Here is a 27558-nt window from a genome sequence, read left to right on the forward strand (position 1 = left end):
TACTAAAGATGTTCATGTCCAACCCATCTAAGACATTTGATTCTAATAATTAACCAGTTAAAATAATTAACCAATTACATTTTGTGTTAATTTAATAATGGTTCAAACAAATTCCAAAAAGGGTTGCTATAAAGGGGCAGGGCGCCAAAATACTAAAATATAAAAATATATATTTTAAACGATTTGTAAATTTGTATACATTACGTTTTATTCCAGCGACGCTGGAGAGGTTCGTTAGTAAATACGTCATTGCGGCGCGCCCTCGCTCTTCCTTTCTCTCGTCCTGAAGATGGCGGCAGGGGTGAGTAAGATGGAGAGATGCTCAGGCAACGTGAACTTGTTGGTGTTTCCCGATACAATCCAATGGATATCTGCCCAATCTTACACTCTATACCATATGTTTGTTAGTCTTTAACACCCCTGGAACATAATAGCGACTTTACCAGTCAGATTTATTACAGAAATATGCTTAGGATTGCCCCAGCCGTCAAAGTGTTGACGTAGCGTTAAAGCTATCGAATGACGCCTCTTTCCATGTATTGTGCCACGTTATGCTTTATTCAGGGGTGTGGGTATCGGCTCCACATCATCGCTCTATTACAGCTGTCATTATGTGAAATTATGTAAGGTTTTGGAGGATCCCTTTACACTAAACTGTTAGGTCATTCCACTTATGAGTAGGCTGCTATTGTGTTGGCAAGCTAGACAAGCTAAGGTGGCATATTCCATAGTTTTTTTTTTCATTAAACTGTCAAACTAATAAATGTTAACATTATATTCGGGGTCATTACCAGTTGTCTTGGTAGGTACTTAGTGTATGTTCGTCTCCTTCAAGTAGAACAATTTATTTGATCACATCAGATTTGTATAATGGGGTATGTAGCTTGCTAGTCATGTCTATCCAGCTAACTGGTTTTTAAAAGCCAGCACTAGCTGAATGCTTTTTGTATGTGAAAGTGAGTTTGTCTTGCCTTTGTAAAATGGTCAATTGGCGTGCCAAGTAGGCATTAAAATATGTACAAAACATTAATACAATTAGTTGGTTTTGAACCAATTCACCTACTTTGAGATGTGCTTGTGGAGTCAGCATCTTTTCAGATATCAGGGACTTGGTGCATCTAGTACTGTGAATGTAGCAACAGAAGGCTTAAAACTATGTTATGTTTGTACACGTTTAATAAAATTAAAGTTGTGAAAAATGCTGTAGTTCTAATTTTTCCTCTTTCCTCACCAGACTCTCTACACATACCCAGAGAACTGGCGGGCCTTCAAGGCTCAGATTGCAGCCCAGTACAGTGGTGCTCGCCTCAAGGTGGCCAGCAACGCCCCCGCCTTCACCTTCGGGCAGACAAACCGTACCCCAGCCTTCCTTAACAACTTTCCCTTGGGCAAGGTCAGTTATCTGACACCTTTTTGTGGATTACCAGTCACACTCAACTCTGAAAATGAAATTCTCGGAAGCCCCTTAGGGAGGAACACCCACTTCCACAAACGGCATATCTGATTTGGCTGAGCGACGAACATAGATCATTCTTAATTAATTTAGCTGGTGGTGGATTTAAACGAATGTTGGGAATCTTAACACTGGATATATATGAACCAGTTGGATACTGTTGCATCCTTTAACTTTGGCTAGTGTAAATGTAGTACAATTAAAGTCTCAAACTTGTTTGACACTTTCTTGTAACTACTACCCCAGGTTCCAGCGTACCAGGGAGATGACGGCTTCTGTCTGTTTGAGAGTAATGCCATTGCTCACTACCGTAAGTATTAGACCCTCCCCATTTGGCACCTTTAGCAACAAGCTAAAATGATTTAAAGCACTGAGATGGCACAGCCTAGTAAACTTTAAGATTGGAACAAGGATTGATAGACAAAAAACAAGTGTGTTATGTGTGATTCTCAACTACATTTCTCTGTACGTCTTCCAGTGAGCAATGATGCTCTGCGCGGTGCCAGCCCCCAGGCTGCTGCCCAGGTGCTGCAGTGGGTCAGCTTTGCTGATGCTGAGATCATCCCTCCCGCTAGTGCATGGGTCTTCCCCACCCTGGGAATTATGCAGTTCAACAAGCAGGTACGCAAGAAATATTACCCCACCATTTAACCCTTGTGTTATCTTCGGGTCATTCTGACCCATCAGTCATTGTGACCCACCGTCGTATTGCGACAAATTTACCTCATACAAAAACAAAGTGAAGCATTTTCTTTTAACTGTCGGGCTGTCTCAGACCCCCCACATTGGAATGGTTAAAAGAAAATTTATTTTTATTTGTTTTTGTGGTAAAATTGGGTAAACACAACGATGGTTCGTTATGAACCTTTGGGTTATGTGACCCGAAGGCAGCACGAGGGTTAAATTGTGCACAAGATCAGCAGATAATATTTGTCCAACTACAAGCCCAAGATGCAAGGCTAGTGTTTGGAAGTTGCAACATTTCAAGCTGTTCCGAGGTTTGCGCAAAACCTCTGGACTTGTCATGGTTGGTTATCATGGTGCTTTACTTTGAGACTCACGCCACGTTTTTAGCGGTTCTACAAAAGTCTGCGTGTTGACAGTTCCATAACTGTGTGTCGCGCAGATGTATCACATTACGTTGTCTGTCCAACATATCACCTGCTGGAGCTGCCAACTAGACCAACTGCCTCAGCTTCCTCCTCCCTATCCTGAGGGTTAATACTTCAGTGTACTCCTACTTGGTGTTATTTAAAACACATTGACCCGTTTATACCAACATCTTGTGGAAATCTTAGAGGATGGAAGTCTGTACATAGACTAATCTCTTCTGTTTTGGGACCCCTGAACCCCATGGCTGGTATCTTTTCAATTATTGCATACACTCCTGTCTCATACTCTTCTAACATCTTTCAAGGCCACAGAGCAGGCCAAGGAGGAGGTGAAGAAGGTGCTGTCACTCCTGAACCAGCACCTGAACACCCGTACCTTCCTGGTGGGGGAGAGGATCACCCTGGCAGACATTAGTGTGGCCTGCTCCATGCTCTGGCTTTACAAACAGGTCAGTGCGACACTGTTACTTAAACCATATGCTCCAACCTGACATTCTTGTTACTTGAACTTGTGGTTCCCATTCATTTGCTGCTGGTAGAGCCTAACCCTTCTGCCCTCTCTAGGTCCTGGAGCCATCCTTCGTTCAGCCATATTCCAATGTGACTCGTTGGTTTGTCACCTGCATCAACCAGCCCCAGTTCAAGGCTGTACTCGGAGAGGTCAAGCTCTGTGAAAAGATGGCTCAGTTTGATGGTGTGTCTTCAAGTCACATTTATTTATAAACTATTTTTAAAAACAAGTTGACAAAAGTGCTGTACAATCAAAATAGCACAAGATACAATATAAACACAAGGACCAGTTTACTAGACAAAAAGGAATGAAGATGTTATAAGACCGGATTCAAGACCAGGCAATATAGGGTTTATCTTATTCAATTTGGGTGTACATTTCCCTGGATTGCAGAACAGGACATTTAGCAGATTTAGAATTTTAACTATCGGAGATTTTTGGGGAAGCAGATATAAACACATTCTGATCAGTATTGGAACAGGAATCTCACCCAATTCTGTCTCTTCAGCCAAGAAGTTCTCAGACCTGCAGCCCAAGAGGGAAACCGCTCCCAAGAAAGAGAAAGCCCCTAAGGAGTCCAAGCCCCAAGAAAAGAAAGAGAAGAAGAAGGAGGAGAAGAAGGCTGCTCCTGCAGTTGAGGAGATGGATGAATGTGAAGCAGCTCTGGCCTCAGAACCCAAAGCCAAGGATCCCTTTGCACTCCTTCCAAAGAGGTAGGCATGAGTGAAGGACCCCTAATCCCTGATTGGCCCCATGACTTTAGTTTGCATTAAGTCCTCACCCCCCAGGCCAGTACCCATGTATCTGCTATTGGTGGGTGTGGGTCCAAGCTTTCCTTGATCACATATACAATTTTTCCTTTTTCCTCCCAGCGCATTTGTCATGGATGAGTTTAAGAGGAAGTACTCCAACGAGGACACCCTTTCTGTCGCTGTCCCTTACTTCTGGGAAAACTTTGACCGTGAGGGCTATTCTATCTGGTATGGCGAGTACAAGTTCCCAGAAGAGCTCGCCATGACTTTTATGAGCTGCAACCTCATCACAGGTGAGAAGCCCCATCAACACGACCACCACTACTCGTACCCCCCAGACCCTAGGGCCCTGTAGTTTGCTTCAGGTATAGATTCCCATTCAGACATTGTACATCATTCTATGGTTTCTGTTACTATTTACAGCTTATTGTTGAGACTACTGTATGTCTCCAGGGGTATTGTTTATGAACCCTTGATCCAATCCCAGAAAGGCAGATTATTGAAACTCAGAACATAATGTGAGCCATCTTCTCCTTGGGGGGGTGGGGGGGGACTGTAATGTCTGTGAGGTCAACCTGTGTTCCAAACCTCTCCCTTCTCTTACCAAGGAATGTTCCAGCGTCTCGACAAGCTCCGCAAGAATGGTTTTGCCAGTGTGATCCTTTTCGGTGGCAACAATGACAGCACCATCTCCGGTATCTGGATCTTCAGAGGACAGGACCTGGCTTTCACTGTTAGTAGCTCAGACTAACTACGTCATTGGGTTGTATTTAGTTTAACCCTCCTATTGTCCTTGGGTCAAAATTATATAAAACATTTATCTTATCTACATGGCGTATAGCTTTCAATTTTAAAATTTTCAAAAAATTGTATATGTGGCAGGAAAAAAGTCCAAATGACCTGAGAAGTGATTTATAGCTTTTACCTTTTGGAGGGGACTCTAGAGTTAACAGAACTAAGTATGAAGTTAATTACTGTTTAGTTGTGTTGTACACTTAACTGCACTTAACTATTAAAAGATTTAGAGTGATGAGAGAAATTGGACTCCGGGTCATAGACTCAAAGGTAATAGGTGTTAGTATTTAAGACAATAGGAGGGTTAAACTATGAAATTGCATATGTTTTATGAATGTGAAAGTGGTTTATAGTTCAAATCCTAAGTCTTGAATTTCAAAGGTGATCTGATCCACTGCTCTTCCTCATACAGCTGTCTGAAGACTGGCAGATCGACTACGAGTCTTACGACTGGCGCAAACTGGACGTGGACAGCCAGGAGTGCAAGACCATGGTCAAGGAGTACTTTGCCTGGGAGGGCGAGTTCAAGCACGTAGGGAAGCCTTTCAACCAGGGCAAGGTCTTCAAGTGAGCGGGATCGACTGGCATGGCGGCAACATCCTCCCCCCCCACCCTTACAATCCCTCGATACGTCAGCCGTTTGTCGGCACTTATAACTTGGACATTCAACCACCAATGTACTCAGGCTGAACTGGGGAGATTCAAGTTGGAGTGGCTTGTCTTGGTCACCCAAAAGTGGTTGTTTTTGAGTTGAGAAATAAAACGTTTTCCACAATGCCAACTTCAGATTTGCTTTTGTTTCAGAACTCCAATTGGATAGATGTTGTTTTGACATGTTTGTGTGCCTTGAGTTGTAGACCACCAGAATAAGACAAACCTATTTCACTTTTACGAATCTTCAGTTATGGTAATTGTTGGGCTTACCTGGATCTGGAGGACATGCATTAAGGAAAGTAAAACAAATGGTTGAGAACATGTAATGAACAATAAATGCAACTGAACATTGTCTTGACTCAACTATATAATTAATGGATTTTTATATTTTACTCCTTAAGCATTTGTTGCCAGATAAGTCAGTTCTCAGCTGAAAGCGAATATTGATTTGGGAGTTCTGTAGCTGTGTGTACCATGATGTTCAGTGTAGAAATATTTTAATTACAGGCAACAAAATGGAAGCAATGGTATTTAAACGACTTTTATTGGCAATAGTTTTTTTTAAAGTGCTATATTTTCTTACACCTGCAGAGGGAGTTCTAAACCTGCAAATGTGCAAGTTTAAATGGTCCCATTGGGGTGCTGTTATCAGAAGTATTGCAATCGCCTAGCCACCCTTGCAGTTTATCAGTAATACTTACAACCACTTGTGTTGGACATTCTTTTTCCTTGTATTGATTTCACTTTCAAGCTGATTAGACAATTGACTGTACAGGGGATGTTATTGCACCTTACCAGACACACCTTATGGCTCTACCTTGACATCAGCATACGTTTTGAGAGAAAAGATGTACGGACAGACTTTGAAACCAAGTTGTAAGGAAAGGTGAGCCTTTTGTTCAGGATCTAATGCTAAGTGATGTCATTCCACTGCAATGTGCTTGGAATGGATTCCATCCAGGGAACTGCAACCTGATGTGAGAGAATGAGCTGCTGTCACATAAGAATTGCACAATAGCCTCGGATTCAGGAACATGCAGTGAATCTGTTCTCCACCCTTTTGTCAGTAGTGTCCATGTCTTGTGTCGGATTTAATTGAGATTATCATGGGCTCCTAAAAAAAACATACAAAAATGCTATTCCAACAAAGCTAATGCCTTTTTCAACATGGCTTTATTTTTTCTGTCATACAACAGTTTTAATTATGAATATCTGCATTCAATACATAAAATGCAATACATCCAAATTCTCCCATAAATTATTGTAATTTACCCAAAATATGGCAACTCTACCAATATATGGATAGTATTTTACCATCGTTCTGTATCACTGCCACTTCGACATTGGCACTATCCTACTAAATCAAATCAAAATGTATTTGTATAGCCCTTTTTACAAGCAATGTCACAGAGGGCTTCACATATGCACATAGAACTGCCCCTCACTCCCAGAAAAACTCACTAGAGGAGAAAAAATTGAAGAAACCTTGGAAGGAGCTATTCAGTGAAAGATCCCCCTCCTCCAGAGACGAAACTAAACTGTGATCTAAAGATATGGACAGTAGGTGAATGAAACCCTGTAATAGCTGTAAGGAACCTTAATCAGAGACACCTGAATAGTGTCTTACCAGTGTAGTGGTGAACACACCAAAACACCAAACACATCACACACAAACCAAATGTTGACATGCATTCCAATACACAAGGCATGACATTTTATACACACATTTGTTTTGTTTGGATTGGTTCTCCTGAAAACTTATCTTTTGTTAGGAGGTCATGCCCAATTCCTTTATACGACTGATTATTGAGAGAATGAGTGCACTGCAAATATTACAATCTTGATTCTTTTGTCAGCAATAGGCACAATAGGCACATTGAACGGACTCTAGTTCTAGTGCCACTTCACTGACTTGATAAAATCATGATATGCATAATACAGTTCTGTATTGGAACTAGTGAAACGGCCTATGGCACTTAAGTTTCCTGTTGGCCCAACTACTGAGTTTACTAACACACACACACACACAGGGTGTGCCAGATACTTCAAATGATAAAACTCATGGTTGTCAGATTTGTTATCCCCCTCTGAACAATACCTGCCCATAGATGCGCACACACATGCACACACACAAACCCACCACTAGTGACTATCATATCCAGATATTTAACCTCTGAGGAAAATGAAAAGACATTTGAATTTCAGCTCTCATGGTAATGAGAATATGGAAATGTGCTCACATGCCTCATTGCATGACTCACCCATCCTTTGAATCCTTCTTGATGTCTGTAACCTGAGTAAGCAAGTTCACCCACATACAAAATGTTATTGTCCTAACAGCAGCTTCTAGTGTTGCTGTAGTTCTTGAAAAAGGAGCTATGCAATCATGTCATAGTTATTATACACCAGTGCATAGTACTGTATTAAATATATGAGTTGACAAACACACTGTAGTTTTAGCTCTCTCTCATGCAAACCCACATACACTCATTTACTATGTAAGTGCCAGTGTAACTGTGTTGCTAAATCATGTTCAATTTAACAAGTTGAGTAATAACTTAACTCACAAGTGGGGTTACATTTGTATATGACTCATTTGCTCCCAAAGTAAAAGAACCTTAGTTAAATCCAAGGGGAAGTATGTGGCCTTTCTTCCCAACCTCTCTATCTCTTTACCTCTTCACAGGCAGAGCATGACCATAACAAGGACAACCTCTTCCATCACTGTAGTTTGTTCAGTATGTATAGAGTTCAAACTTAGACCAGCCCAAGAACAATACACATCACTATGCCAATAGCAACACTCTGTTCTTCCAACCTTGCCAAAAACCACCCCCCCCCCTCCAACTCCTGCTTTATTTATTTCTTGTCCTTGTACTCTAACTATTTTCCTTCCTCTCTTGCCTCTCCCTCTCTTCAGACATTTTGTTTCGGTCCTTGACGGGACTGGGCAAAAAAGCGACGGAGGAGAGCAGGGAAGCTTATATGGGTATTGTTGTCCGACCCTCTCTGTCAGTCCCACGTGTGGGCTGGAGAGTGGTAGGCATTTGCTCGGCGTCTGCGTCTCTCCACACATCTGGAAAGAGTGAGATGGTGGAGGGTTTGGAGCAGGGAGAAGAACAAACACTGTTTAGTCAGAGGCCAACCTCTCCCAAAAATTCTCTCCACTCCCTCTTCCTATCTTCCCTTCATCTTTAAACCTAACACAATTGCACACTCTTCTTTTCTAACGTACTTCCAACCATTCTGGAGACAGACTTGTGGATCAGCGTTCATGTCAAAAGTATACATTTTGTTGATATGCTCTCATAATTTTCTGGCATCTCCACAAGGAGGATTTTTGTCATTGCTGGAGGGAGGGAGTAACCCATGTATGGGGATATATTGTATCATGTGGTTTGAGACACATAGGGCTCAACTTGGAGACTTGCCTCAACTGACACATTTATGACTAAGCAAGGAGGTCTGAGTGCAATTGCTAGTACACACCAAGAAGATTATTTAACAAGACGAGGGATGTTCTTTGGCTGACAACTGGAACAGTTTTTTATGTGCTCTGCTGTCCAAAGTTATATCAGTTACTGCCTTAATAGTGTTTCCTTTAAATGTATTGCATTGTTTGACATGTCTCCTCACTTCAAAGAGGAGAGTGCTGTTTGCACTCAAATGCAGCATGGTTATTCAGAACTCGATTGGAATGAGGAGGGTCAAAGGTCAATTTACAAGAAAATAGCTGATAGAGACAGAGGAGGGTTACGATGTTGACATGACATAACAAAGGAGTCGCCAGGCAAGCACAGCCACATTGCAAAGTTGTTTCGAGCCACTCCATCTCTCTTATTTCCTTTGACTTTTCTACCTACGAGTTCAAATCTTCTGAGGGAGAAGAGAAATTGTGTCCCTGAGAGAAGAAAGAAGAGAGGGACTGAGAGGGAAAACAGACAGCCCCTGCATTTCTGGACGTGAGACCCCATAGTTATAGGCTCATATTACCAGAGTTGGGAGGTGGGGCTGACAGTGGAAAGGATTTTGTTTAACAAAGTGGTACTACAATGCTCTGAAATTCTATAAAACAATCAAACATTGGCATTTTAATCGTACGTTTTGCCATCAATCAATGCAAACTAAACTTTTGTTAGTGACAGTTTGGTCTGGTTTTGTCTATTTGTCAGTTATTGCTTTCAAATGTGTTGACTTTGATTGCTAGTATGCAGATATGTAGAATTATCAGACTTCTGTAGTTAATAATATAGATTTGCAATAAGCTATATGCAAACAATTTGTACGCAAAAAGATATTTGGGTTGACTGAAGAAAAACATACACTTTTTGTTCTCTTTTTTATTAATTCTATTTTTGCTGGAGTGTTTTTTATGACAGAATATTAAGGAACTGCACACTTATAAATTTAGGAAGTAAAAGCTTAGTTTTAGGTGACGTTTGTTGTTGCATAATTTTTTTTCCCCATTGTAAGTCAATTATATAGTAATGAGATGGTCAATAGGTTTAATTACCAAGTTGTAATTTTGTGCTGTGTGCCTTTAAAAATAATGATTGTATACTTTTATTATGCATAATACAATTTAGTTCCAGGTCAGACAATGTCGTTATTTTTTGATAAGTGTTAATTGGCAAATTGTAGTTTACAAGAGGAACACAAGTCCTCAATTAGCACAATAAAATCTGTCCCAATTATGTCAGACCCCTCTCCGTATCTTTTGTCTCACTTTTTTTTCTCACTTTTTCTTGCTCATTTTTTCTCTGTCTCTCTCTCTGTCTCTTTTCCAAGACTTTGCTTTTTGTCAGAAGTATCATTTAGATAAGGGCAATTGATCTGGTTCAGCTCTTTGAATGGAAATATGTCCCCCCTGGTATGGATTAATTGCCATTTCATGTATTGACTTCCTGTGGTAAGGCTGATTTTCAAACTCACCCTATCATAGGGTTAGACCTTTGGAACATTTACAACTATGACTGGAATGTTTAGCTCACAGGGAGGTATCTGTCTGTGGTGAAACATAACAGAGGAGGGTTGTGAAGAGAGACTGTTTTGATTGATCCATCACGATGGATCAATGAGGACTTGTTGGACACGACTGAGAAATAAATATGCATTTAGAAAACTGCTTAACTAATCTGAATGCTGCAATGCTTTCATGCTATGGCCTGAAATACTTACAAATCAAATAACTGACTCACCTTCAGATGTTTTTTGTGTGTTGAAATTCTAGGTGGAGCCACATTGTTGGACCTGAGACATAGCCCTGACTTTACTAAATTACCAGTGTGCAGGACAAGAACAAACATGTAGTAGCAGTTGACAATGAGAATGTTTGCCAGTCTAAAGCACTGAGACATTAAGGCTTTTCATAAAGACCGAACCAAAGTTTGTGTAGGTACCAGTAAAGACAATTATAACTTGACAGCACTTATTCAGAATTGTTTGTTACATTTTATGCCACTTTTTGTCTTCTGATATTTACACATACACACACACAGGGCATTTCTATGGAAACATCCCTGCCCTAACTGGTCCCCTTGCTTATTATGTTGCCATGGCAGCCATACCAGAATAGTCTTTTTTTTCATACTCACGCTGTCCCTCCCTCGTGTTCGTGACTCACAACTCGCAGTGGAAACCACAACTCAATCTGTCTCTCATTGCCTTTTTTTCTCTGCATTCTTTCTGTACTAGAAGTACGCTTTTACCCATCTGTATCATATATGCGTGCAGGGAAACCCCAAAGAAAATTAGGAAATGGCTGTTACCATGGCAACAATCATAACTCGTGTATTGCAAGACACTGTACACATGACACAGTTTAATTAACAGATTACTGTTGTTTGTCAATGTTACTTGGATACCATGTGGTCATATACCCTGCAGGTTTTTGCTCAGGTAGTAATCCTTTTTGACCATAGGTTTAATGGTCATTTAACAGAACATTCACCATATTCAAAATACCTCTCCAAAATATACAAACTTTGTGAAAATTTAATAGTTGATTCATGGAATTAAAGATAAGACCACTGACAAGTTTGGTAGTGAAAAATGTCACACAGGCTCAAATATGTTTTATTGAAAAAAATTATAAAAAGAGCTGACTGCAAACAATCTTTACTGCATGCAAGATTTTTTTTGCCAGTCCTTGAAGTGGACTCCTAAAAGCAACCATTTTAGTTTAACAACATTTGCAAGCAACCACAATAGCAGCAAACATGTCAGGCTCAGTTTCAATAAAAGAAAGATGTGCTCACAAAGCATAGCTGCTATTGAAGGGACTCTAAAATATTGTATTATAATATTTTATGGGAATCATGCCAAGACAAAGCATTTACATTTTGTGCAAGTGTTTACAACTTATACAGACTTTTCAGTCGTACAATATATTTACATGTGGGTCAAATAGGAAGATGAAAAGTAAGAGATAGAGCCAAGAAAATTGTAGATTCTATCCCATGATTTCTCAAATGATCTTAGGACACACAGACACTTATTATTCTCCACCAAACACTAGTAGTATTGTTCAGTCAGATGGAATTTCATCTGGCTATCATCAAATCCATTCCAATATTTTACTATTGACATTGTGTACTTTTCACTCCAGTACATAATCATCTTCAATCGAAACGTCAGCCTGTATCATTCTCAACCTGTAAAATGTCAAGAACATGAGTGTCATTTCAGATATTGTTTTCTTTCTGATCTATCAGACTACAATGCCGTTTTAATCCTGGGAGGGATTGATTATGGCATGGCCTAACATACACACCCATCACAATTACCAATCCATCTTTTCGAGCTGTAATCCCATGACTTTCCCTTCTTGCCAGCCTGAGTGATTCTGTTTGCATTGTAGTCATGGGCTATGACTCTAACTCCAACTATTTGCACTGGTTCACACAGGCAGGCACACCTAGACCGACAAGGAAACACACCCATTCCCACATATCCTTGATATCCTCCTATTCATTGTAGTCTTTCCACATTGAGTGCTCACTCACCCTCATTTCAATGGTAGGTTTTGAAATTTAAAACACAAAGTACAGACAAGCATTAGAAAATGTTTTAGGTTTGCTGACATTTTAAGAGGGACATATAGTTGCCAAGCACTGAAAAAAACATACAATTCAGCTGGATCTCCAAGACACACCCCTACAGCCACACCCTAAAAGGGAGTTTGTCAAACATGTATTCAGTCAACAGGTGCAAGGAAGTGCCATCATCAAGTGAAGGCTGCAGATACATATTTACCTAGACAGAAATTCTTTATTATATATTTCTAACACTAACATAAACAAACATCCCTTGTTGAGTTTGAGGACAGACTAACATAAAAATGAATTAAAAAAATGCAGTCAACATTTACTTTTGAGATTCATTATTTTTGGGGGAATCCACGTTTGTCTGACTAAGAGTGTGTGACCATGTGCACAACATTCCTTGTGGGTTGTAAAAAATACATCCTTGATTCTTGAAAAAATTCTACATGACTATTGCTTTGAGGATTCCTTCAGAGTTCTTGACACTCTGGCAGTCCAGAAAGATTAATGGGACACAAATTCCACATAGACCTTTTGGAGTCCCCCCTATCCTACACATGTTTGGTGTTATCTCTTTCACTTTAATCTCGGCATGCAATGATTGGGTATTTTCAAACAAAACAGGCAGTGTCTTTTGTAGAATGGTTCAGACTGTTTTGGTGAGAAAACAGAATCAGGGCTCTTCTGACTCATAGTGTGTGCCACACCCTGTTCTTCTCCACAAAGACATGTTGCTACTTCCTCCCTGTTTGCTCGCCTGCTCTCCTGTTTGCTATTTCACTTCAGTGAGTAAGGGTGTGACATCTAGATATGAAAAAAGGGTGGTTCAAGGATACATCTTGAGACATAAAGGCATCCACACAAATACACACCCACACATACAGTATGCATACAGCCTAACTGCAAGCAAATACTCATGCAAATGTAAACAGACCCATTCTTTCAAACACCCACACCCCCACATTAAAGTTTTATTTGAATTGTAATTCCACTTACATTTCATTCAGTTATTTTCCCACAGTAAGATTAAATCAATCTTAAGTGTTGGTACTTCTTGATCCAATATTAAAATCATCATAGTTTTAATAAACTATATGTCACATGTAACATTTGAGCTGCTTAGAATTTTTTTTAAAGAGAGGTTTCTAACAAGGGATGAGACAACCTTACACTGGACTTGGTTACAGGTAACATAGTCTGATGCAACTGTGGATTCTTGAGTATGCAGCCACAACAGTATGATTTTTTTTTATGAGGTAAGACGATCGCAAAAATTTGAGCACAATCACCATCAAATATATTGTTGCACAGATATTACAAACCATTTAAATGAGTGTGATACAAATAATTTACAAGAATCTAAATAAGTTACAGTTTAATATTACAGTTTATTTGTGAAGCGTTAGAAAGTTGAACAATATTTTTTCTCTGTTCAAACAAATGTCCCACAGAAGTTAAAAGGCAAGATGTTAAATGTTAAGGTAACTTGCTTGCAATCATGAAGGTATTACAGGTAGAAAAGAGCAAAAATGACATATTGGTAAGCGTCATGACAAAACTACAAAGGACATATGTAATAAATCATACAAAGCGCAACATTCATGGGGAGATTTGAACCTGGGACCTCTTGATCCAAAGTCAAGAGCTCTATCCATGAACCTTCTCACCACTTGATGCTTGAAACATTCAATCCAGGTTGTAGACCTAAATCATATCAATATATTTGATGTTATGTTGTTAATGTCTTTACATTTAGGTGGGTTAGGGAGTCAGGTGGCTGAGCGGTTAGGGAATTAGGCTAGTAATCTGAAGGTTGCCAGTCCGATTCCTGACTGTGGAAAATGACGTTGTGTCCTTGGGCAAGGCACTTCACCCCACTTGCCTCGTGGGAATGTCCCTGTACTTACTGTAAGTCGCTCTGGATAAGAGCGTCTGCTAAATGACTAAATGTAAATGTACATTTGTTCCTGCCCCTTTCTGTCAACTTTTTGGGATAGAAAGGTTTTCTATTACATGTCATTTGAGCACTGTAGCTGTATGACTCAGACATTGGGTGGGCCGAGCTAAAGAGCTGGACGACCACTCCCTGTACACCGTTACCTCCCTCCCTCTACAACCAGGAGCCCTACCCTTGCGCCTGTCCATCCATTCTTCATTGCACGGAGTAACAGCGACGCAGACCTGAAAAAAGTGAAAAGCACTCAGAGGGGAGGAAAAAAGGGTGGAGGGAGGAAAAACGCCCTGGAGCCCGAGAGAGAGAGAGAGTCGATACATAAATATTAGAGAGAGGGAGAATCTGTTACAGATAGAAAACTGAGTTTGGGAAGAAGTACTTTTATTGACAGGGACGGAGAAGACAACACTGCCAAGGATGCTCAAGCTGGTGTGAAAGTTTTGGCAGCACAGACTGCGCAGGTAAGATCATTAGAATTGTGTGTATTGAAAACTTTCGATCTTGTATCGTAATGTCCTTGTTTTAATAACTGACTAATAGAAATTCATTGTATAATGTGCGCATGGCGTGGCAATTGTTCTGATCTGAGTTTGTTTTGATACGTCGGGAATTTTAAATGGTCATTATAGCGGAGTAATTAGTTTATACTGAGAAAAAAGACGATTGTTGTTGTCTTGCGATTGTATTTATTGTTCGAAGCTCTACTATTTTGAACACGAGAAGTGGGTGTGTATCCACACCCACATGAATTTGGGACCAGGGTTGCCCACTTTGATCTGCTGTTTTATTGAGCACTGAAGAAGTTGCCTGGGGATTAAAAAAAACTACGTAATTGTAAAGTGAAAGAAACTGTTATTTCATTGCGTGGCAATATTGCCGAATTGTGGTAAACCTTAACTTTCTAAATGTAGCCTAATAGGCTACAGCAGATTAATCGAGTCTGTGCAACGTGGAGGTCGATCCACCACACCTCGACCACAAACTATTCACATTGTGGTGAGAAAACGCCCAAAGATTGCAAAGTTTACTTTAAGAAGCATACACAAAGCCTACCCACATAGTATCCTCTATTGATTGGAGGCATACAGTTGTGAAACAGAAAGATTTTACCATGAGTAGTAATAATAGGTCTTAGGAATAGTTACTGCGATGGATCAGCTAAATCGTGTTAGTGCATATTCTTATGTCTACTCTCTCACCTCCTTTCACCCTCCTTCTCCTTTTCGGGAGACACGCCCAAGGGTAAAGAAAAAGTAAGGCTGCAATCATGTTCAGTCGTTTCAAGACAACGATTTCACTTATCTTCACTAACCAATGCTATACATCAGCATTGATGTAGTATAGGCTATGAAAGAATGGTATTAAAACTGAACTGCCATTTTCTAGACCAGTTTATACTTAAGGTTAGGCTGTGTGTTTTTGTGTCACTCGTTTTAACATGTAGATATGGGTGGAGTTTGGGAACTCTTGTCTGTTTTACATCGATTCTTTTAACCTGGGCTGCAGGCCAGGGTGTGGAGAGGGAGGGAGAGAGAGGCGGAGAAAGGGAGAGGGGGATGGGCGGGGGTGGGGGGTAATGGAATGCAGCGGTTTGGAAAGACTTACTAATTGAAACCAGCTTTGAGGCAAAAAGGGGGAAAAGCAAGACTCAATGAGTTGAGAAAAAGAGGGGATTTATCATCTTAAAATTAGGAAAAGTAAGATGCCTTTGTTAAATTGACAAGTACAACTCAAACATGACTCCGGACAATTTGCCTGTCATTTCTGAGAGACAAACTTTACTAGAATTGCGCAACAATATGTTTAACTAATTCTGATCATTTACAGATATGGAATAAGACAGCTTTAACTAGTTCAAGTCCAGACGTGTTTTGGCTAGTTGGTTGGAAATTCTAATTTCCTCACCCATCCCCCTTTGTGCCACACCCTAAGCTCTCAGGAGTCAGGAAAGCTTCTTCGAAAGCTAGCTTAAGGCTGTCATCAAACTCAACCAAGCTCATGTTTAGTGCCACAAAAATGCCTGGAATTTCTGAAATTGCTGTTCTCAAAGGAATTAAAAGGCAATTTGTGGTGGATGATACATAGTTACAAAGTTAATTATTGTATGTTGAATGTTTTGTGTGTACATGCCACAACTAGTACCTGTATATTGAATTTGTGTCTGCAATTGTTTTATCCAAAGTAAGTCAGCAGTATCTGTAGGCCCACACAAAGCCAAACAAGATACCATATTCCCAATAAACCTGAGGAAAATCCTTTACTTTTCAACTGACTGAGCAAACAAAGCCATACATTTATTGATCTCTCTCCTCATGCTTTGAGATGCTTTGCTGTCTATCATTGCTTTCATGAACACAGTCAGTAGTAGGTGTTCGTCAGAGGGCCCTACCAAACTTGCCATGGTTTTGGCCCTTGCTGAGTGTTGATAGAGGGGAGAGGAGTGGCACGCTGGGTCCTCGCCAGTGTGAAACGGAAAGAGCCTGGAGCAGCACACTTCCTCTGTTACATCCTCCGGGGTGTGTGTGTGTGTGTGTGTGGGTGGGGGGTGGGGGGGGGGGGAGGTAGCAAGGGTGTGTCAGCATGTGGTTGAGGGAGGTTGGTGTGATATGGACTAAATAGAGAAGGACAAGAGAAGAGGGGGATTCAGATGCTTATCAGGTGAAAGTGTGTTTTATCATAGTCTGGATTCACACATTAATTGGTCCCAGGATAAAGTGCTGGATAAAGAAAAAATCTCATCTTGCTGTAACAGTGTTCTTATTCTCACAAGTGACACTTTAGGATAACTATGTCTGTTTGTCAAGATAAACTAAAAACAAACTTCTCTTTGCAGAAGGGATTTGAAAATACAGTATTAAATCTGCCAGTTTTCAGGACAGAAGTAGTTGAAAGTTAGTACAACTTAAGTGCATCTGGGAGATCCCAATGCCTTGTAGGCTCCAAGTGAAATGTAGCAATTGAAGGTAGTGAACGACCATTGCAAAAGACTTGGATAAACTGTAGAACCACTCCCTTTTGTCCACAGTTGTTATGGAATGCTTTGACATGTCTTGAGTATGCACCGAAAGCACTTATCGCCCTGTCTGGATGTTGAGAAATACCAATCACAGAGCTGTGTTACAGACTTTACTAGGACCAATCAACATCAACCTCATGTCACCTATCTAGTTCAGATTTTCCACTCCCTGATCCCAACCAAAAAGGGTTCTTACTCCCTTGACTGGGAGCTTGAGTTCCATTTTGGGGATGTGCTTATGATGTACATTTTTTGCATGATTTGTTAATCAATTAAAATTAAATTCCTCTTAAGGATTGACTCGGCTGCTAGTTTTGCATGGGCATGGATAAGAAAGGCATGAGGGCTTTTTGTCTGTATCTGCATGACCCAAGGGTTTTTTCCTGTGTTGTAGAAGAATTATCCTAAGATTACAAGCTATAAACCTTATATAACCTTAGGTGTGTTCACCTACTCCCCTCCCCTTTTCAACTGACCTCTCCCCACCCTCCTCTTCTATGGAGAAGGGGTGACATGTGGTATCCGTAAAGGTTGTTTGAAACAAGGGCCTGAAATACCAGGGTAGCCGTGGAAATGTAAATTTAGAAATATTTGGTCTTGTTTTGTTTGTAGCAAGCCTGGCAACAGAAGACACTCCCACTGAACCTTAGTAAATACTACTACAACTGTTTTACTCCTTGATTACAAAGAGCACACAAAGCGAAAGCAATGTTGTCTTGTCTCAGGTAAGTGTTATAATAAGGGGATAACATGCAGCGCATGGACCGGGTTGGAATTGAACCCGGGCTGCTGCAGTAAGTTTTCAAATCATGGACATAGTGTTTTTTGATGAAACACAAGTTTCCCCCTCCCTCTCTCCATCTCTTCCACATTCCTCTTTCTCTCTCTTCTGTTGTGAAACTAGTCATGCATGTTTAAAAAAGATTGCGTCTTCATAACACTGGCTCTATGTTGAAGTTCTTCCCTTTATCAATAATCAATATACTTTTTTTGTTCTTGGGGGGGAATTAAGCAGTAACTTTGAAGAGTCTTTTTTTATGCATCCACTGAAAACAGCACAGCAGCAACTCAGCAAGTATGTAGGTCAATCTACACACACAGTAAAAAATATCTAGAACACTCAGTTGGAGTTCTTTGTCAAATTTTACTTCTACACAAGCAGTTGTTGTTTTCTCTTATCTCATAAAAACTAAGTTTCCCCCAATATTTACATAAGTATGTGACTAGCTCCTGCCAACGTCACAATAGTTTAATCAGGAGCAGTCGGGTTGGCGTCAGTGGGAAGACATTGGTCTTCAGCAGGACTGTGGTTGCTGGTGCGGACCAGCATTTGTTTTGACTTACATTCTTCCCACATGTGTCGAATACACATCTCATATCTGTGCTTTCAGGGAAAATGGTCTTTTCCAAGTTGCCTTTTGTCATCTTGTCTAAAAGCCCTGTCTTAAAACCTCAACACTTGGAGAAAGGGAGACAAACGCACAGAGAAAGTTTTGTTTGAAAACGGTCAAGATAGTTCTCTGTCCTTTCAACTGTAGTCTCTTTATTTGTGCTTAATCGAATCGGTGCTTGCCACAGTTTTAGGCTCCTAAAATGCTTGATCTCTAATCAATGTCATGCTGTAGCATTTTACTCCAGTTAGGTTTACTCCCTTTAAGTTAATCACCATGATGGGCTGCTCCGGATCTTTTGATTGGATGTCTTATTGGCCGTCTCCCCAGCCGTCATGATAAACAAGTTAAAAAAACCTCTCTAGGTGTTTCCAAATTGAGGCAGGGTGTGACTTCTTGATGTCACACAGGTACAGGCAGCCGCTGGGTATGACGGCAGTGATGATTGCACAAGCCCTGAGGGGTAAGAAAAAGTTTGTCCTGTTCTGTGTCGGTATGAACCCTGTGCTGACTTGCAGTGTGTGTGGGTGAACTGAGCAAGGCGAGACGGGTCGAGCGGAGAGTCGGGGAGCAGAGACAGAGGACATTTCTTTGGAGTTAGTCACCGTGGGGAGAGGCTGGGCTCTCTTCCAGCTGGCCTGACGGCTCTATCAAGGAATGTGTGTGACTGGAGGGCTGGGTGGGGCTCTGCTCTCTGGGTACTTCTCCCTTAGCAAGCAGCTCTAAGGTGGAGAGCGGGATGGCGTGTCCACCTCTCTATCCCCAACCGCGGTTGCATGTACTGTTTTACATGGGTGTGTACTAACCACTGCCCACTTAATTCCCCATTCAAGTGTGTGTGTGTGTCTGTACATGTGTGGAATGGGAGGAGTTTAATTGTGATGGTCAAAACAGCGCAGTAGGCTACACTGTTTACCTTTTGATGTTGCCCTTAGACATGCTTAGGATCTGAGCCTCGGCTTAAATTTCCTCACTGTACCTGGAATCTTATTCCTGTTCAAACAGTTCCAGGAATATCTCATCAATGACTCTAAACAGACATGACATAGTGTGCTTGAATACAATTGCATTGTTGTTTTTCTGTGAACAGGAAGAAAAAAAAAAGTTCTGAACTAAATCCTGTTTCATGCTTTAAAAGTACACAAGTCAACACGTCATTGTTGACATGGTATCACTTACCATTTAAACCTCATCCAGTGGCCTTTATCTTGTCTGAAATGTCTAAACTGTCATGCCAGACACGAAAACATCTGATCATGGATGTCAAAGATCACCTGTACGTTTCAAATGACAGATTACTTCACATAGCGCTCAGTGTATCTTGAATAATAGAGAGCTCATCAGTGTTGTTTATCTGTACTCTTGTGACAGCCAATTTAATATAATCTGCCTGGGGTCTGATGTCTGAGAGTGTACACAGCTGCTATGGCCCACGTCGCTGTACGCAAACACAGGAACAACCGCACACGGCTTGGCATTTGTCGTGACAGTGCCCTGTCTATTTCAGTGTCAACAGTACCAGCCCAAGTTCAGAAATAAACCGCCAACAGAAAATAAAGCAGTAAGATTGGCATAAGTTTTAGCTGGGAGTTGCGATGACACATTTGAATGAAGGTATGAAATAACTAATGAGTAAAAGGATAGTGTGAAAGGACTGGTTTACTTTTCTGTTTGTGGATGCCATGCATCAGTGAAAGGCTTTGTTTGGGTTATGCAACATTCAACAGGTAAAGATAAACTGATCCAGTAAACTTATTGAAGTTGTTCTTTTGCGTTCCTTTATTCTCTTTTAGTTGTTGACCAAATATATCTCTGTAATTACATGCCTAACAATGTATAGGAATACTATTGGACATGTGCAGTTTGTAAACATTTTATTATAACAGTTATTTGCCACCACTTTCTTTGAGATAACAACCTGTTCAGGATATATAGAGCTTAAAAGGAGGAGGCTAATAATAGTTGTTATGTTGCTGTCACAAGGAAATACCTGCCTGTACAATCATTGCTCATTTGCTTTGTCGATGTTCCAGCTCCAGCGAAAGTTCCTTTATTTCTCAAAACACTCATGTTATTATGACACAAACCTTAAAGACTATAGTCCCGCAAAAACGTTGCATAATGTAAGCAATTTACTGGTTTGTCTTCGTATAGTTTACCTTAAACCATTTGACCTATATACCAACATTTATTAGCAAACAGTATACCTTTTAAGAAACATAGGCAACAGGTGGAGGTTTAGTGTTCACGCAACCTGTGTCTGTGTAAACGTATAAGAAAAACAGGAGAAGCTAGTAACAATTGATAGTGGCTGTTTAGGAGGCCTTTTACCTTTTGCCACTTGATATGATGACTCTCATGACGTGATGGTAAAACTACCCCCATATCAAATCACGATCTCACCACAGCAAGTGTTGCTAGGAGAAAACATAAACACCTTGTGCCCTGCATCTTTGTGACGAGTATGTGTGTTCTTAACCAAAGGGTGACTATGCTACGATGGCCAGAAAATGTACATCTCTGGAATAGTGGATTCTGGAAGTGCATTCTTAGCTCTAGCAATAAAACAACAAAATAGCTTTTTTTTCATGTTTAGTTAAAAACACTTTCATGTTTAGTTAAAACCACAACACTTTAAACAACATTTTTAAAATGGATTTCACAACAGTCCTTTGCAGTGTTCAATGGGTTTAATTGTGTTTAATTGTCTCCAAACTGCACAGACACATTTCTTGTAATTGGGCTCAGGTATGAGACTTTTATTTGACTTGATGTGAAAGCACCACTGTTGGAGCATAACCAAATCAACTCCATTTATTTACTTTAAGGGGGTGTTCAATCCCGTTGCACTCCTACATCAATATCTCCCTCTCTAAGATTTATCATTGCAACCTTGGGGTGCTGTGATTGATAAAGAATTTGTGTTTCAGGTAAAGGTCCATTATGCCTGTGAAGTCAAAACAGATTAAGGAAAGTGTAAATATGTATGCAAGGCAGATAACCCTCTTTGAATACCAGAAGGTGTTTACATTGTACTAGTACAATTTGTTTCTGTGTCTCTCTGACATGAATAAACAAGCCCAGTGTGCCACAAAATGAGATAAGGTACTCTGACAGATACAATGCAGATTGTGTTGCCGAATACTAAGTAGAGATACTCAATTTGTCATTAGTTAATTATTATTAACTTATAATGTAACAAAAATATTGGTCAATGACATTAATTCTTGTCTTTGTTCTCTCCTGTTTGTCCTCTCTGTCTCTATCAGATATCAAGGAAACTAAAGTTGAAGACTAGGAGCCCTTGGCCCTCGCTTGAGCAAACCACAGTAAGTGTCTTCTATACAAAGATAGCCTTCAAAGACAATGATGTCATGACAAAGCCCAAATATACAGTAACTTTCTTAAAAAAGTAGGTGTCAGTGTTGTCATTGATCAACATGCTATGATCAATAGAGTATTGGAAAAACTGGACTCTGGAACAGTCTAGGAATGTTTGCCTCCTTTGAACCTGGAAGGTCATTCCAGCATTCAGCCGTGAATGGCTTGCCTGTGGAAACCTGACACTAAAAACTACCCCCCCCCCCCCCAACCCCCCAGCAATGGCTTGACCACCTGTTGGACGCAACCTCCCCACACACACACCTCTACCCCCTTACTACAAAAGGAGCTGTCGAGCCAATCAAGTTCACACTGTTGAACTGTGTGTGAGAAGCAGCTGCAGGAGATTAATCTTTAGACGACATTGTAGATGTGGTAACCCCGACCAAATGCAGGCCTTGTAGTGGATGTCGTGCAGAGGGAGAAGGGGTGGATCCTGAAATGTTTCTGTGGTTAGGAGGCAGTTAGGAGCAGCTTTTGTCCCAGGCTTCTTCTTTTTCTGGTGGGCCGTCCCAAAGTCCCCTGCAGACTTTGGCACACCACACTGACATACCAAACAAAAAAATACAAAAAAATACATGAATTGGATCTTAACCGGCACTTAACCGACTCGCCTCCCCTCAGTTTATTTTCTTCAACTGTTTCAAGTGTTGCCTTTTGAGCCTTTGTGATGAATTAAGTGATTTGATTACAAAACGTGTGCCTTTCGGTGTTCTTCTCCCTCCTTCAAGGGATTGTTTTATTGTTGTTTTAAACCTTTTGAGGCCTTGACTCCCTATCTTATGATCCGAAGAACAGATAATGTGTTTTTGAGTGCAATCTTTATCTTGTGAAGATATTTAATTGTACTTTCCTGTTATATTTAGTTACTTCCTTTCAGTTTGTCTGGTTCCTTACCATTTACAGTTGTTTTGTCAAGAAAGGTTTATAGGTGAATGGTGACTGCAGAAAAACTAGTTTTACACTAAGGTGTGACTCCATTTCCCTAGTTTTAGCTTGACTCTGGTTTGGACAATGTCTTTTTATTAGTCGCTGGCTGTTTTTGTTCTCCCCCTCCGCCCATCATTCGTAGTCTTATATTCCACAGGAACTGACCTTGGGCAATTCTTCCTCCTTCCCTTTTTCGTCTTTCTCTCCCTCTCTCTCTTTCCCAATTATTCTCGCCCATTTCCTCCATCTTCATTTCTTCTTTCTCCCAACTCTGGGTTCTGCCCCACCCAGAACTCGCTGCCAGGAATATGTCAGAGCTGTGAGAACAAGGACGGGACGAATAGTTCTCTAGATCCTGAAGCCTTAAAACTGGCTGAAGAAAATATGCTTGTACTGTATCAAGTAAGACTACTCGAGTATGACAAAGTGAAAAGTAGAGGAAGCGTACTGGGTGTGGCACTCCTTTAGTTTTCACATCGAAGATGGGAGGAATAATAACAATGTGCTTGTCCTTCTCACTCCTTCACTTGCACACAGAGAGTTGTTGAGTACAGGCAACTGTTGGTGAGTATACTCAACCCCCCCCCCCCCCCCACTGTGAGACCACGCTTTTGTAAATACCTGAATGAGCCAACAATAACATAAGGAGTTGTTTCAGAGTTAAAGCTCTTCGTTTTCATGGGTCCCTCATATCCTGTGTTCCTACACAATGAAGAGAACCCCCGTAAAGCATGGGAAATTTAAAAAATGATATAAAATGTCTCAGTCCTCAGTCAGTATCGAGAAATAACACAAACTAGCCAAATTGACATTTTAGTCTGTTTTAGTTGTTTTCAACTATAAATAAAGCTTGCCAGGTGTGTCTCATTACATGTTAGGCTATCACATGGAGCATCAAGGGTGGAAAAACACAGTTTTTATGTACGCCAAATTGATTTGGGTCATGGTCCTACAGTGCCTAATTTAGGTTTCGTTAATAGCAGTGTCAGTTGACTTGAGTGCAATTTAAACTTCATGAGATAATTTGATTATGGAGATTCTTTGACAGTGCATATGTGGTTTCCATTCCTCCCATCCATTCATACGTCTGATGAAACCACTTTCGGTATATCACACAAACCTTTTGTTATCTGTGTCAACGGGGTAAAGAGAAAAGGAGGAGTGGTGGAAAGGAGGGAAATAGAGAAAGCAAGAGAGATAGAAACAACCTCAGAGAAAACCGCAAGACAACACAGTAGATACCATTATAGCTTTAAGCCAAACATAAGGAACAGTGTGATGTGTGGATGACTTCCCCATGGCCACGGTTGTTTTAGACTGGCTAGCCAAATGTCTATTCTAGAGAGCATCTTAAATTACCTTTAGGCATTGCAGGAATTCTGCAGTATTCCTCGTCACAGGACACCAATGTCTATTTATTTATGACTTGTGTTAATTGGACTATAGCTCATAATGCATCCTTGGACAGTAAGGTCACCAATAGATATTGGTATCCCAACCATCCATTCCATATGCATATGGTCAGTGAGGCCTTTGTCAAATAAGTCCCGGGGCTTCTACCATGTTTCTCTATTTGCTCCTTGGTTGTCACTTTATTTTCAGCATGGAATGGAATTTTTGCTAGATCAAAGGTTTGTATTCTGAATGAGATGAATGATTGTTTACCAGGACTGTGCTATCTGTGGGTGCATACATAACATGCAGTAAATATGAAGTATTTTGCAAATGCATTTGCTTAGTATATGAAAATGGATGTAATGGAAACGATTGCGAAAATATAATTGGGACCAAAACGATTCTCTCATTGATGGAACCTTCCACCAAGCCCTCCCTTCACTGTTCTCTTTTTAGGAATGATTTCATTGCTTGTAGGGAGGTGGTCATTTGTGGTCTCATTATATTAAGTTGCTTGACACAACTTATGATGACTCTCAGCTTGTGGCCTACCAACAACATTTAATTTTCAATCCATTGTAAATCCTATCCATTTTGGACTTACATAGTCATGATAAACATGCAGTCACTAGACACAAACTGTACGTGTTGAAGATTCTGAGAGTTGTCAAGAGGTAGAAAATGTGAAGAAATATATTATTTCCAATGTCTGCATGGTTTCAGGGCAGGGATATGTTGAGGGAGAGGGAGAGGGGGGTAAACAACATTCCAGTGCCTGACACTTGAGTCTTTGTACACACGCTAAGACTTACAGTTCAACTTTTTTCTTTCAAATCCTCAAGGTCTTAAAGAAACATACCAGATAGCATCTTTTCACACCTTGTGTTTACTCTAGGATAAAGAAATATGGCATGTTAGTAGTGTGAGAGAAGAGTGTGGGGCTGTTGCAGGGTGCAGAATTCCATCCCAATTTCAGACATGAACAGCTGTTTCTTTATCTCTTCCTTGGGTTCCTCTTTCTCTCAGCTGTGGGCTATCTTGTGGAACAGTGTGGTGTGGCGAGTACCATAATAGCTACAAACAGTTTAACTATCAGTAAATGGAGGGGTCACTTTCACCCACACAGGGGTTCACGGCCTGGCTTTGCAATAATGTTATTAATAGGGGTGTACATTGGGAGACTCGCCTGCCATGACGATAAGACACTTTCAGTTGCATTTGTGACCAAGACATTTTGTTAGATGAAAGGGATTCTGGATTTTGTACACTAAAATTTGAGAGTGTCAATACTGGTAAGTTGCATATTGGGAGGAATTTCTAAAAGGACTTGAAAGTGATAAACAGGAGGATAAAATAATGCTTAGGGGTGGCAGACATCCTGGAATGTATATGTCTACCTAAGTCTGTCACATCTGTAAATAACCATTCTAAAAGATCCTAAAGATACTATTTGGCTCCAAATATGCCTGTAGCAATACATCAAAACTGGGACTGTCAGTCAAGGAGCTTTTCTTGGTTGCGTCTCCCAAGACTTAAGACAGACGTTTTAACTATTGTGTCTGAGTATATGGCTGATCTGACGCCATGGTCTGTCCCTCCCTCTATTCCTCTCTTCCCATCGAAATGCTCTCTGAAACCTGGTCTTGCTTTTGAGGAAATATTTGAGGTGATGTTATCAAACTTTTATGTTACAGCACTACAACAGTTTTCACACATGGTTTTTGTTGAATTTTCATGTACTCAGGCAATATTAACGCAGTTTTCATTAATTCTATTGAGAAATTTAAATTACAGAATGTTCTAGACTCGAGAATATTGTGAAAATAAACTATTCATATGCTGGAAAGATCCCCCACATTCTTTAGTCTGAGATCATTATTGATGGAATCCAAAAATACATCATTAAGGTCAAAGCACTTACCTCTAAGTGGTTAAATAGAATCAAAATAAGTTAGGGAGAATACTGATTAGAATCAGAAAATGGGTCAAGAAACTGGAAAAAAGTCAGCAATTTCTTAAAATGATTCACATACCATGAAACCCAGGCCCCCGTGGTGCTTGATTCCTTGTGTGGAGTTGCGCATGTATGACCCCTCCCCCCTCTTAACTGTAGTTGCTAAGGCAGCTCCATGAAAACAGAGAGAATCAGTCATAGTTGTGACTCATATCCTGTTTTTTGTTCTATCCTGTTAATATAACAGACTTCCCATTTATATAGGTGTATCATAGACAAAAGGGAATATCACTGCAATTCGAAACGAAGTATGGTATGATTGCATGACCACAGCCATTCCACAAACTTTTAGTAAATGCTGTTGTATTGTTTAACCATATGTAAGTGAACATACAACTGTAATGTTTGTAACTCAACAGTTCACCAACCTACTTTGCTCTTGCTCCAAAGGGTGCCTATGAAAACAAGTACGATGTATCAAATTGAAGCATGGCCTGAGATCCATGTCTGGTGTAGGAAGAGACAGCTAGCTCAGACTTGTATAATTGCAGGTGTGGGTTGTTAGAAGTTGGCATTAGTAAAACAATAGGCTGTCTGTTCTGACAGAGAGTGTAGGACTAGTCAGCATATTTGTTGCGTAGAGACCCAGACTAGAGTGCAAATTAAACACATACTGTACTGCACTGTTGTCTTGTTTTGATGCTGCCATGCCCAGTTCTTACACACTTGCATGAATGTATACATACATATTCATGAATTATTAATTTTTGTAGTTTGACTTTTCTAAACATACAGTCCTATTGTGTGAAGTATGAGGGTTTAGGCCAATGTGATCATCAGTTGTTGCACAGTCTATTGTTTGATGATTTCCAAATTACGTAACATGTTAAACACATTAAAGACAATTCTGATTCTGATGTTGAGATCCCTTAATTTAAATCGTGAAATCAAAAGACTCCGCATATTAATCCCTTTTAGCAATATATGCGGTCACATGACATATGGTCCTTACGTACCTTGAACAGTTTTAGCATGCCCAACTTTATAATTTTAACCCCAAATGAACACATGACAGGGCCAGCTGTATATATCTGTAGGTCTGAATACTGTGTCAACAAAATGATCCATAGGTCTGTCTGTGTTAGTGTGCGTGTGTGTGCCTGTGTGTTAAGAAGAAAGGGTATCCACAGGCATCATTGTAATAAATACTGACATTG

The 27558-nt window shown here is 40.4% G+C and overlaps 2 protein-coding genes across 5 annotated transcripts in view; both read left to right on the forward strand.

The window, feature by feature from the left end:
* Nucleotides 1-259: 259 nt before the first annotated feature.
* Nucleotides 260-5629, forward strand: eef1g (eukaryotic translation elongation factor 1 gamma). The gene is made up of 10 exons (XM_067247251.1): nucleotides 260-301; nucleotides 1235-1393; nucleotides 1700-1763; nucleotides 1932-2074; nucleotides 2871-3014; nucleotides 3130-3259; nucleotides 3585-3789; nucleotides 3949-4121; nucleotides 4437-4561; nucleotides 5036-5629. Exons 1-10 carry the CDS (start codon nucleotides 290-292, stop codon nucleotides 5192-5194), a joined length of 1314 nt encoding a protein of 437 aa, XP_067103352.1. The 5' UTR covers nucleotides 260-289; the 3' UTR covers nucleotides 5195-5629.
* Nucleotides 5630-14487: 8858 nt separating this feature from the next.
* Nucleotides 14488-27558, forward strand: part of ahnak (AHNAK nucleoprotein) — a 33216-nt gene continuing 20145 nt past the window's right edge. For all 4 annotated transcript variants that reach the window (XM_067248324.1, XM_067248327.1, XM_067248326.1 and 1 more), the window contains exons 1-2: nucleotides 14488-14735; nucleotides 21951-22010. The gene's annotated coding sequence lies outside the window, so the exon portion shown is untranslated. The remainder of the gene's footprint in view (nucleotides 14736-21950; nucleotides 22011-27558) is intronic.

This window comes from Osmerus mordax, chromosome 12 (genome assembly GCF_038355195.1).
Source record: "Osmerus mordax isolate fOsmMor3 chromosome 12, fOsmMor3.pri, whole genome shotgun sequence".
In the NCBI taxonomy this organism is placed as follows: domain Eukaryota; kingdom Metazoa; phylum Chordata; class Actinopteri; order Osmeriformes; family Osmeridae; genus Osmerus; species Osmerus mordax.

Bases quoted from the DNA above. Each gene is read 5' to 3' on its own strand.
- eef1g (XM_067247251.1), top strand. The intron at 2,075-2,870 runs GTACGCAAGAAA...ACATCTTTCAAG, and splicing joins TTATGCAGTTCAACAAGCAG to GCCACAGAGCAGGCCAAGGA. The intron at 3,260-3,584 runs GTGTGTCTTCAA...CTGTCTCTTCAG, and splicing joins AAAGATGGCTCAGTTTGATG to CCAAGAAGTTCTCAGACCTG.